The sequence below is a fragment of the Pelodiscus sinensis genome, chromosome 32, assembly GCF_049634645.1.
Source record: "Pelodiscus sinensis isolate JC-2024 chromosome 32, ASM4963464v1, whole genome shotgun sequence".
In the NCBI taxonomy this organism is placed as follows: domain Eukaryota; kingdom Metazoa; phylum Chordata; order Testudines; family Trionychidae; genus Pelodiscus; species Pelodiscus sinensis.
Genome location: NC_134742.1, coordinates 887,991 through 899,049, shown reverse-complemented (window position 1 = coordinate 899,049; position 11,059 = coordinate 887,991). Strand labels below are relative to the sequence as shown.

General features: G+C 54.3%; 2 protein-coding genes across 3 annotated transcripts in view; one reads left to right on the top strand and one right to left on the bottom strand.

Moving 5' to 3' along the window:
* The first annotated feature begins 239 nt into the window (after nt 1-239).
* Nucleotides 240-9,406, top strand: LOC102451876 (uncharacterized). Of its 2 annotated transcripts, none has more exons than XM_014581588.3 (2): nt 240-601; nt 5,173-9,406. In XM_014581588.3, exon 2 carries the CDS (start codon nt 5,181-5,183, stop codon nt 6,705-6,707), a length of 1,527 nt encoding a protein of 508 aa, XP_014437074.2. In that variant the 5' UTR covers nt 240-601; nt 5,173-5,180; the 3' UTR covers nt 6,708-9,406. The 2 variants fall into 2 exon arrangements, with proteins under 2 accessions (XP_014437074.2, XP_075769708.1); XM_075913593.1 differs by lacking the exon at nt 240-601 and adding an exon at nt 2,003-2,158.
* The window catches only part of LOC142823137 (E3 ubiquitin-protein ligase TRIM21-like), a 151,421-nt gene continuing 149,303 nt past the window's right edge, over nt 8,942-11,059 (bottom strand). The window contains exon 18 of the mRNA XM_075913561.1: nt 8,942-10,857. Within this exon, the coding sequence (XP_075769676.1) occupies nt 10,379-10,857 (479 nt within the window). The 3' untranslated portion in view covers nt 8,942-10,378. The remainder of the gene's footprint in view (nt 10,858-11,059) is intronic.

Genomic DNA, 11,059 nt, shown 5'->3' with positions numbered 1-11,059 from the left:
GGGGTGGGTGGGGATAGATAGATAGATAGATAGATAGATAGATAGATAGATAGATGGGGCGGGTGGGGATAGATAGATAGATAGATAGATAGATAGATAGATAGATAGAGGGGGTGTGTGGGGATAAATAGATAGATACATAGATAGATAAAGGAGGTGGATGGGGATAGATGGATAGAGGATGGGGTATATGAGGATGGATAGATAGATAGATAGATTAGCTGGGGAGATGTGTGGGGATAGGTAGAGGTGGTACCTGGGGACAGGTAGATGGGGGTGTATGTGGGGACAGGTAGATCGGCAGGGTGGATGGAGCTAGCTAAGCAATTCAGACTGTAATCCAGGTCACCCATCAGCACAGCGCTAACCCCAAGAGACCTAGCGCTACAGACAACAGGCCTCATGAACAACGTGCCCTCTCACTTTTTCCATCCACGTGCGGCCTTTTCCCATCCATGTTCAGAATCAATTTTTCTATGTGCCCTGAGCCATGCGCGCGTGCACCACCGCTAGAAACCCACAGCCGAGCGGGGCGGCCCTGGAATCTCTCCCTCCGCCCAAAGCGCCCGGCTTCCAGGGAACGCTGGCGTGGACGCTGTATGTAGGTGAATACTGGAAAGGTGCAAAAGCCCCTTGGCCGTCAGGCGGTGCCGATAAGACACACCTGGGAGCTGCCTCAGAGCGGTGGCCATGTTCGTCTGGCGCTGGAAAACGAGCAGGCCAATGCACCTCCCACTAACATATGTACCAGGGCAGGAGCTCTGAGAAAGTGGGTTCTACCCACGGGCGCTCTGGACCTAATTGATCGGTTGCTCTCGAGGGGTCGTCTACACGGCAGAGGAAGATGGAAGCTGCCGCGGTCGATCTTCCAGGGTTCGAACGAGCGGGTCTAGTGAAGACGCACTAATTCGAAGTGAGGGGGCGCTCCGGGCGAGGCCAGCAGGCCTGTTCCCACGAGGAGCACGGGAAGTCGAAGGGGAGCTGCTCCGGTCTACTTCCTGCTGTGTGGACAGCACCACAAGCTGAGTTATGGTGCTTTGACTTCAGCTACATCAGTAACTAACGTAGCTGAAATTGCCCATCTGAATTCGACCATGTCCCGTTGTGCGGACGGACCCAAAGGTGCCAGGGAACCACTCGGCATCTGGGAACTGTTCCGACTGCCAAGGAATTATTTCAGGGGAAGGAGTAGGGGATGTTTGTGTGTGTGAGTGTCTTCCCTGGATTCAGTGTGTGTGTATGTGTGTGTGGGTGTGTCTTCTCTGGATAGAGTATGTGTGCACCTGCGTGCGTGTTTCCGTTTGTCTTCCCTGGATAGTGTGTGTGTGTGTGTGTGTGTGTGATCCCTGGCTTTGTATCTGTGTGTGACATCCCTGTATTTGTGTGTGTGTGTGTGTGTCTTCCCTGGATAGAGAGAGAGAGAGAGAGAGAGAGAGAGAGAGAGAGATTGTGTGTGTGTGTGTGTGTGTATGTGTGCCATCCCTAGATTTGTGTGTGTGTCTTCCCTGGATAGAGTGTCTGTGTTCCCTGAGTAGTGTGTGTGTGTCTTCCTTGGACAGGGTGTGTGTGTGTGTGAGTGTGTGTATGTGCATGTGCGTGTGTGTGTGTGCCATCCCTGGATTTGTGTCTGGGTCTGACATCCCCGGATTTGTGTGTGTGTCCTCCCTGGATAGAGTGTCTGTGTTCCCAGAGTTTTGTGTGTGTGTGTGTGTGTGTGTGTGTTCCTTCCCTGGACAGTGTGTGTGTGTGTGAGAGCGGGAGCGCGCGAGATCTCTGGATTTTTGTGTGTGTCTGCCTGTGATCGCTGTGTGTGTGTGTGTGTGTGTGTGTCCCCGCCCTCCGTTGTCTCTTTTGCTCCCCCCTCCCTCCGAATCGGGGCCTCCCCCCCCCGGCCTGGCCCGATCCAGGCTCCCCCTTTTCCGAGCCCGGCCCCGCGTTCCCATGGGAGCTCCGGATCCGCTTCTGCCCCCCCCCCCCCCCCCCCGCAGCCGGGCGGGCGGAGCGAGGCGGGAGGCGCCTCCCCGGGCTGGGGGCGGGGAGAGGCCGGAGCACGGGGCGGCCCCTTCCCTTCCCGCCCCGGCCCCAGCGCCCCGCGGCGCCCGGCCCGGCTGGAGCCAGCGCGGCTCCCTGCGCCCAGCCCCGGAGCCGCAGCCTGCAGGTGAGGGGCGCGCCCCGGGCACAGGGCCGGGCCGGGCAGCAGGAGCAATGGGGGGGGGGGGGGGTCCTGGCTGCCAGCCCCGCCCAGCCCCAGCCCCAGCCCCTGCCCCTGCAGGGGGAAAGCCAGCGCCTGGCCCTGCCTCGGGGAGGGGGGAAGCCAGGGCTGTAAAGATGAGCAGGTGGCTCCGTGTTTCTACCCTCCGGGCAGACATCCCCCCCCCCGTGTCTGTCCGTGCCCTCCCCCGGGCCAGACTGGGATGGGAGCGGGTGTTAGAACTGGGCCTCTCCTCCTCTCCTCCGGGCAAGGGAGCCAGGGACCAGGGACCAGGGGGTGGTGGTCATGCCTAGTGGTGAGAGCAGGAGTCCGGCCTCGTGGGGGGGGGGGGGGGGTCACAGCCAGAGTCACGAACCTGCAGCTGGAGGCGGGGGACCCGGTAGGGCTGGGGATTGGGGTGCAGGGTGGAGCTCTGGGTAGGGCTGGGGATGAGGGGTTTGGGGTGCAGGGTGGAGCTCTGGGTAGGGCTGGGGATGAGGGGTTTGGGGTGCGGGGTGGGGTTCCGGGTAGGGCTGGGGATGGGGGATTGGGGTGCAGGGTGGAGCTCTGGGTAGGGCTGGGGATGAGGGGTTTGGGGTGCGGGGTGGGGTTCCGGGTAGGGCTGGGGATGGGGGGTTTGGGGTGCAGGGTGGAGCTCCGGGTAGGGCTGGGGATGGGGGATTGGGGTGCAGGGTGGAGCTCCCGGTAGGGCTGGGGATGGGGGGTTTGGGGTGCAGGGTGGAGCTCCGGGTAGGGCTGGGGATGGGGGGTTTGGGGTGCAGGGTGGAGCTCCGGGTAGGGCTGGGGATGGGGGATTGGGGTGCAGGGTGGAGCTCCGGGCTGGGACAGGGAATTGGGTTTGCTTGTGAGATGCAAGGACCCCAGGAAGCCAGCTGGCAAGGGGGGTGTAGGACCGTCCGGTTTTTTTGGTGAGACAGAGAATGTACATAGGGGAGCGTCCTGTGAGGACTTACTTGAACGCCCGGTGGGGACGAGTGTAGGTGTGAACCCCAGGTACAGCTCCCGGGACGGGGTAAAGTCTGGGTCAAGGCAGAGCTGACGAACAGACTTCTAGTCGGATCGATGTTTAGTCGCCGGCTCTGCTGCTGAGCTGTAGACTCAGTGGTTCTGGGACCAGGTCTGTTCAGTATCTGCGTCAAGGATTTAGATATTGGCATGGACCAGGGCTACTCAACTTTGCAAGCCCCCGGGGGTCACAATGATACAGCACAGGCTGCAACTGAAGTGTGGTTGCATAGACATGCAAATGTCTATGCAAATAGCTTCTTTCACAGTGACAGGCATGAATACAAAGATGAAGGCAAGAGTATGCAACACGCAGGCCCCATTTAAGTCAGTTCTGCTGATATGACTAGAATGCAACATTGACCCGACTGCCAGCGGTATGACGGCACTTGTAATGGGCAATGCCAGTCCAGGAATGTAACTAGTAAAACGCATCTCAACAGAAGACCATTCTATTGACGACTTTTTTGTTTTGACTCCCACGTAAACCCAAATTGCACCGTGGGCTGCAAACAACTGGGCCGTAGGCCGTGGGCAAACGAGCAGGCCCTGACATAGAAAGGACGCTTATTAAGTTTGCAGATGGTACCAAGTTTGCAGATGGGAGGGGTTGCTAGTGCTTTGGAGGACGGGTCATAATTCAAACTGATCTGGGCAAACTGGAGAAATGATCTGAGTTAAATAGGATGAAGTTTAACAAAGACAATTGCAAAGTGCTCCACTTAGGAAGGAACAATCCGTGTCACACACACAGAACGGGAAGCGACTGTCTAGGAAGGAGTCCGGCAGAAAGGGATCTAGGGGTTATAGTGGACCACAAGCTGAATAGGAGTCAGCAGTGTGATGCTGTTGCAAAGAAAAGCAAACGTGATTCTGGGCTGCATGAACAGGAGTGTTGTGAGCAAGACACGAGAAGTTGTTCTTCCGCTCTACTCATAAGAACATAAGAACGGCCATACTGGGTCAGACCAAAGGTCCATCTAGCCCAGTAGCCTGTCTGCCGACAGTGGCCAGCGTCAGGTGCCCCAGAGAAGGTGGACCGAAGACAATGATCAAGCGATTTGTCTCCTGCCATCCCTCTCCAGCCTCTGACAAACAGAGGCCAGGGACACCATTTTATCCCCTGGCTAATAGCCTTTTATGGACCTAACCTCCAGGAAACTGTCTAGCTTCTCTTTAAACTCTGTTCTAGTCCTAGCCTTCACAGCCTCCTCTGGCAAGGAGTTCCACAGGTTGACTACACACTGTGTGAAGAAGAACTTTCTTTTATTAGTTTTAAACCTGCTCCCCATTAATTTCATTTGGTGTCCTCTAGTTCTTCTGTTATGGGAACTAATAAATAACTTTTCTTTATCAGCCCTCTCCACACCACTCATGATTTTATATTAGGCCTCAGCTGGAGTCTTGTGTCCGGTTCTGGTCCTCTGCTAACCAGCTGGGCAGCATTTAGATCTCTCCAGATTGGCCGCACAAGCGCACTGCTCCTAAGGAGCATGGCTGGACCCCACAGGGGAATGCTGCAAAGGGATTTGAGGGTTAGGGTGCTCCTCTAGTTAACCTGCAAGCCCATTGGAGTGGATAGCAGACTGGTCGTGCTGGGGAGTAGACGCCCAGCTAAGCAAAAGAAATAACTTCGTCCGTGTCTACACAGTCGGCAGTTACTTCGAAATAGCGTCGAAATACTGTCGAGCTGGAGGACTTATCCCAGCTCCTGTAACTCTCATTGTACGAGGAGGAAGGGAAGTCGGGGGAAGAGCGCTCTGTTGCGAAACCAGAGCTGTGTAGACGCGCCCTATTTCAAAATAAGCGACTTCAAAATAAGTTACGCAATTGACGTAGCTTCATTTGCATCACTTATTTTGAGTTAAGCCCTGCAGTATAGATGCGCCCTAAATCTCCTTCTCCCCCCAGCACACAGAGTGACTCCTGTCTGGACTGTCTCTTTGTCCCCGCAGGTGAGAGGATGGTGAGTGAGAACAAGGAAGGGAATTGTCAAGGTCCCGAGCTCGTGGAACCTGGCGAGATGGTACCAGGAAGGCCGGAAGAGGATGTTTCTCAGCACGCCGAGGAGGGGGAAGCCCTTGAAAGTCGGTGCAAGCTGGAGAGGCGGCAGAGTAACCACGCCAGGGCGAACCCCCGCAAATCCTCGCCCAGGAGCAGAGGGGTGACGAACATCCAAGAAGCGGTTGGGCCGCGACTGCCCAACGACAGGCCCTACACATGCGGCGCCTGTGGGAAAAGCTTCCCCTGGAAATCGGCCTACCTCAGCCACCAGAGGACCCACGCGGAAGACAGACCCTACAAGTGTGCCGACTGCGGGAGGGGTTTTAGCCAGAGCTCCACGCTCGCTGGCCACCAGCGAACCCACACGGGGGAGAGGCCCTACAGCTGTGCCGCCTGCGGGAAAAGCTTCAGTCGGCGTGGGAACCTGCTTGTCCACCAGAGCACCCACACGGGCGAGAGGCCCCACCGCTGCCCGGAGTGCGGGAAACGCTTCGGCCAGAAGGCCTACCTCCGCGCCCACCAGCGGACCCACCTGGCGGAGAAACCCTACCGGTGCGCCCAGTGCGGGAAAGGCTTCGCTCACAGCGCCCAGCTCCTGCTGCACCAGAGAAGCCACACGGGGGAGAGGCCCTACCTGTGCAAGGACTGCGGGAAAAGCTTCAGCCAGAGCTCGCCCTTCCTGTCGCACCGGAGAACTCACGCGGCGGAGAGCCCGTACAAGTGCGGCGAGTGTGGGAAGAGCTTCAGCCGGCGCGGGAACCTGCTCGCCCATCAGAGGACCCACACGGGGGAGAGACCTTTCCAATGCCCAGCATGCGGGGAATGTTTTGTTCAGCTGGTGAAGCTCACCCGACACCAGAGAACCCACACTGGAGAGACGCCCTACAAGTGCAAGGAGTGCGGGAAAACCTTCGGGGACAGATCGCACTTGAATAAACACCAGAGAGTCCACACCGGAGAGAAGCCCTTTGAGTGCGCTGAGTGTGGGAAACGCTTCGGTTCGAGCTCAGACCTGATTATACACCAGAGGATTCACACCGGGGAGAGACCCTATAAATGCCTGGAGTGCGGGAGGAGCTTTGGGCGCAGCTCGGATCTCACCCGACACGCGAGAAAACACACGGGCGAGAGGCCCTACAAATGCCCCAGCTGTGGGAAAAGCTTCCGGGACAGCTCCACCCTCACCAAACACCAGAGAATCCACAGAGGGGAGAGACCCTACCAGTGCCAGGAGTGTGGGAAAAGCTTCCGCCACCTGTCCAACCTCCTGCTACATCACAGAATCCACACGGGGGAGAGGCCCTACCGCTGCCCCGACTGCGGGAAAAGCTTCAGCCGGAGCTCGAACGTCATCGCTCACCAGAGAATCCACACGGGGGAGAGACCCTTTAAATGCCCCGAGTGTGGGAAAAACTTCAGGTCACGGTCAGCCCTGACAGCGCATGAGAAAATCCACAGCAGAGTGAAGCCCTTGCAAGCATCTTGATTGTGGGAAATGTTTCTGAAACTGCTTAGTGCTTATAATCTCCAGAAAACTCCCTCCCAGGGAGAAACATGACAAATACAGGGTGTCCGGGAAAAGTTTTAGTTGACACTCAAACATTGGAGAAAACCCCTAGAACTGCCCTAGGTGTGGGCTAAGCTTCAACTGGCGATAGAGCAGCAGAGATGCTACCGGCTCAGGTGAGGCTGGAGTGGCCGTGTCACGAGGACGCACAATTGTTGTTAAAACAGACACATTCTAGATCAGAGTCTGCAGGACAAGAGGCTGCAGTAAGAATCTCATGCAGTGTAGGGATACGAAAGGGCAACCGGTTAACCGGTTCCCTGGTAAACATCTCCCTTAAGGGATGATACTTACCAGATAATTGTTAACCTATACTTGGGAGTGTGGGTGGGGAATACTTCAGCCCAAACAGAGCAGCCCCACCCATGTTGGGAGTGGGTGGGGGGTGGGGGAGCTGCTTCAGTCCAGCTGGGGTGGAGAGCCCCCTCCCCAGCCTGTCCCTTCTTTAATCGGTTAAACCTTACACTTAACCGGTTAACCAATTAAACGAAATTTTACATTCTTAATACGTGATGGAATTTGATTATTACGTCTCAAGAAGCTCTGAAGATGCTAATGAGATAGGGTATTCTGTTTCCTGTCCTTTTTGTGTGCGTAGGTACCCGTATCCGGCCTCCAGGGAAGCCTCTGTCTCTGTTGGCAGTTCGTAACTGGTGATAGGTGCTCCTCTGCCGATCAGGTGCGGGAAGGTCCCAAAGAAACCTGATGCTTTATTCAGGCTGGTTGTTGTCACTTCCGGGAAGACTGGCACTCCAAAGATTGATCTTCCGGTGTTCGATTTAGCAGGTCTTATAAGGGTCTACTAAATCGTATGCTGAGGGTGCCTCCATCAACCCAGGCAGTTGCAAGAACTAAAGGAAGTCTAGGGAAGAGCTTCTTCCATTGAGCTCCCACTATGGGGCCACCCCAGAAAAATCGATGCAAGCAGGGGTGGCCCGTCAATACAGATGACCTAGGCGGTCGCCTAGGGCGCCAAGATAAACTTCCGTTCAGGGCTTTGGAGGCGGGGGCACCGATCGTGCACCAATCACGCGTTTTGTCTAGGGTGCCAGTTGCCGGCAGCTCATCTAGGGCCGCTCCTGGATGCAAGGTATGTTGATTCCAGCTCAGCAGTTCTCATAACTGGAGTCGTGTATCTTGTAGACCTGGTCTTAGTCACTAGTGAAGTAAAAGCAGTAGTCAGAGTTTTGTTTGATTTTGGTTCAACTGTCGCTACGTGTCATTTTCTCGTCCGACCCAATTTATCTAGTTTTGTCCACGTCCATTTTTAGTTTAGAAGTTTTAGCACCAGGTTGAATGACCGTGTTGCACACAAGTTACTAGACCGAGTTTATACTTGGCTCTCTGATACTGATTCTTTAAATACAGGTGTTTAATTCTGTCAAAAAGGCTTAACTACTAGTTACTCTTCATTGGGATAAACAGCCTGTGGCTGTTTTTAGTATCCCAAATAATAAAGTGACTACCTTTGAGGTTAATCCCCAGAGCTTTTTGATCTTTAGGCTCCGTTTTATAACACTACTCCATTCAATGCTTTGGATTTTAGAATGTCCTATTTAATTAAGAGGTTATTTAAGGGTGGGAAAATTGTTTCACTTACTTGATTTACCATTTTTTCATCTGGTGTCTCTCATTTGTACAGTCTTATAGATGGTTATTGGTTCTTCTCGGATTACTTCAGTAAACTCTTCTTTATTTAAAGTGCAGGGTTTTATTTTCCAACACCCTTTCGTATGGGCAGAGAAGACTCCTCGGTCACTGTCTCTGGGGTTACTCCCGGAGCACAGCCTCAGAGCGTTAATCTGCGTTTTCCAGCGTTATTCTTCGATGTCTGTGGCCAGCTTCCTTAACTCTTGTTTTGCCTCCCTTCCTGAGTGTCTGCCTGCCTCCAGGGCCCGGCTAGTCTGCTAATTTATTCAGCCTCCAGCCAGCCTCAGGCCCCAGGGGTGTTCTCTCCCCATCTCCAAGTGTCTCAAGGCTTTTGGATGGTCTGGACTTTCCTGATGCCTTTCACACATTCTCCACTCACACCACACAACGGGCCAAGCACCCCACACACAGGATGACAGAGTTAACCCGCCTGGGCGCTCATGAATGGATCTCAAAGTCACTGTGTTGTTTCAGGCCAATTCCACAAGCCAAATACACAGGGAAGCCTTGAAACTTAACTTTATTTACAGGTGTGGGACCCAGCACAAAGGTATGAACAAAGACATCACCTGGTTAGCCCACGACCTTCCACATCCCAAGCAGTGGGCACTTAAGAACAATTTGCACTTTTTCTATCAGCTTCATGTAACATGAACACTCTAATTCACCTTCCTTTCCCCCACCCCCTCGCCTCCATCCCCTATTTATTTTAGAACTGGACTTCTAATACAGGCAGTCCCCGGTTACGTACAAGATAGGGACTGTAGGTTTGTTCTTAAGTTGAATTTGTATGTAAGTCGGAACTGGTACATATTGTAGGGGAAACTCTAGCCAAACATTTCTCCAGAGCTCAGTTTTATTCTCCCACACCTCACTTCCCTCAGTCCTTTATTCTCAAGCTGAGGTGTCTGCTGAGAAAAGCCGCTCCGCATCTCCCTGGTCTGCTGGGGGGGGGGGCGCTAGCTTCACATCTCCCTGGTCTGCTGGGGGGAAGCAGCTAGTGCGGGGTTGCCTCACCCCGTTTGTAAGTAGGGATCTGATGTAAGTCGGATCCATGTAACCTGGGGACTGCCTGTACTCCAGTCTTGTGAGGAAGTGGGTTTTGCCCACGAAAGCTCATGACAATATCTGCATGTTTTGTGAGTCTTTAAGATGCTGCTGGACAATTTGTTAAGTTTTTCCAGTTACAGACTAACTTGGTCCCCCTCTGAAGCTTTTGAGTTACTAAAAGACACAACTTAGTTTGCAGGGCGGACACTTTCTGCCCATGAGACTCATGAGAAACAGGGTGAAACAGAAGCACACACAACTTCGACACAAATCTGTACACATCCCATCATTATGCAGCATACTTGTGTCTGAGAATCAACACTACAATACACATTTTTGGCTACTTCAGCTTGGCAGCTCCTAGTCTGGGCTTTTGCCAGAGCAGTTATGAATGTGCAGAAATTGCGTGAGTCCTGGCACCTCTTCCATTGCAAATTGAGCATGGAGCATGCCCAGTGACCATGCAGCATTGCTTCAGAGACAGGGCAGCACGTCCTCCCACCCAACGGGGAAACGGGGAGCAGTGTCTACACCAGCGCCCTGGTGAGCCCAAGAAAGGAAACAACCAACCAGAGTTTCCAGCGAGCTGTGTCAGAAGCCAGACCCAGCATTTCAGGGCAGACCAGGCCTCGGCCGCGCTGACATTAGAGTGGTGGGTGGCAGACAGGAAACTGGAGTTACAGTTAGTATTCACAATAAAGCTACAAATGGTCTTCACAAACGGTAACCCCAATAGTTCACACAGCTCCCTTCCCACCCCCCCACACCCGTCTGTGTGAAGAGGAAAATACAAAGTTCGCGCTCAGACACCAGCTGTCGACTTGCACCCGGAGCTGTAACCTGGTGTCTATGAATGAGCAGCTAAACGGCTCTGCGGGGCAGTGAAACGTTCACCTCTGGCACGGGGACAACGAGAGACGGGATCTTACAGCCCAGAGGCGGAAGAAAGGGACGAGTCTCCCAGTGAACCTGGCAGTGAGAGAGAAGATCAGAGCCATGGTCTCTGCATTGTAAAATCTCACCTCTCCCCTTCTATAGTCCAGATAAACGCCGACCTTCCTGGGGACCTGAGATACATGAAAGGAGTCGAGAGCCCAAATCCCAAAGTCAGGTTTTGGCTGGATCTTTCCCTTCCTCTGCACAGAGTCTCTGGCGACTCCGATTTCCCAGCCTCTCCTTGGCCCCACCTCCACCTCCCAGTAATGTCTGCCCGAGGTGAACCACTCTGACCCGAGCACACAAACACAAGTGTCAAATCTCTCAGGGTTTTTGGGCAGTTGCTGCCAGATGTCACCACGTCTCACGCTTTTCCGATCCTCAGACAGTCTGAGCCGGGGATGGGCCGTGGCTGGGTCCAGAGTCACCTCCACTGGGGGAGAGAGAGAGAGAGAGAGAGAGAAAGAGAGAGAGAGAGAGAGAGAGAGAGAAATCCAGGTTTTACTGTTCAAAATGGGGCAGGTTTGCTCATTTGAGCAGCAGGAAATGCCCCGGCCTGAGAGCTGCCCCCCCCCCCCCCTCAGCTGGCATCCACCAGAGCCCACGTGGGCAGCACGGGCGTGGGAACCAGCAGA

Coding starts and splice junctions, on each gene's coding strand:
- LOC102451876 (XM_014581588.3), top strand. CDS start 5,181: ATGGTGAGTGAGAACAAGGAAGGGAATTGTCAAGGTCCCGAGCTCGTG.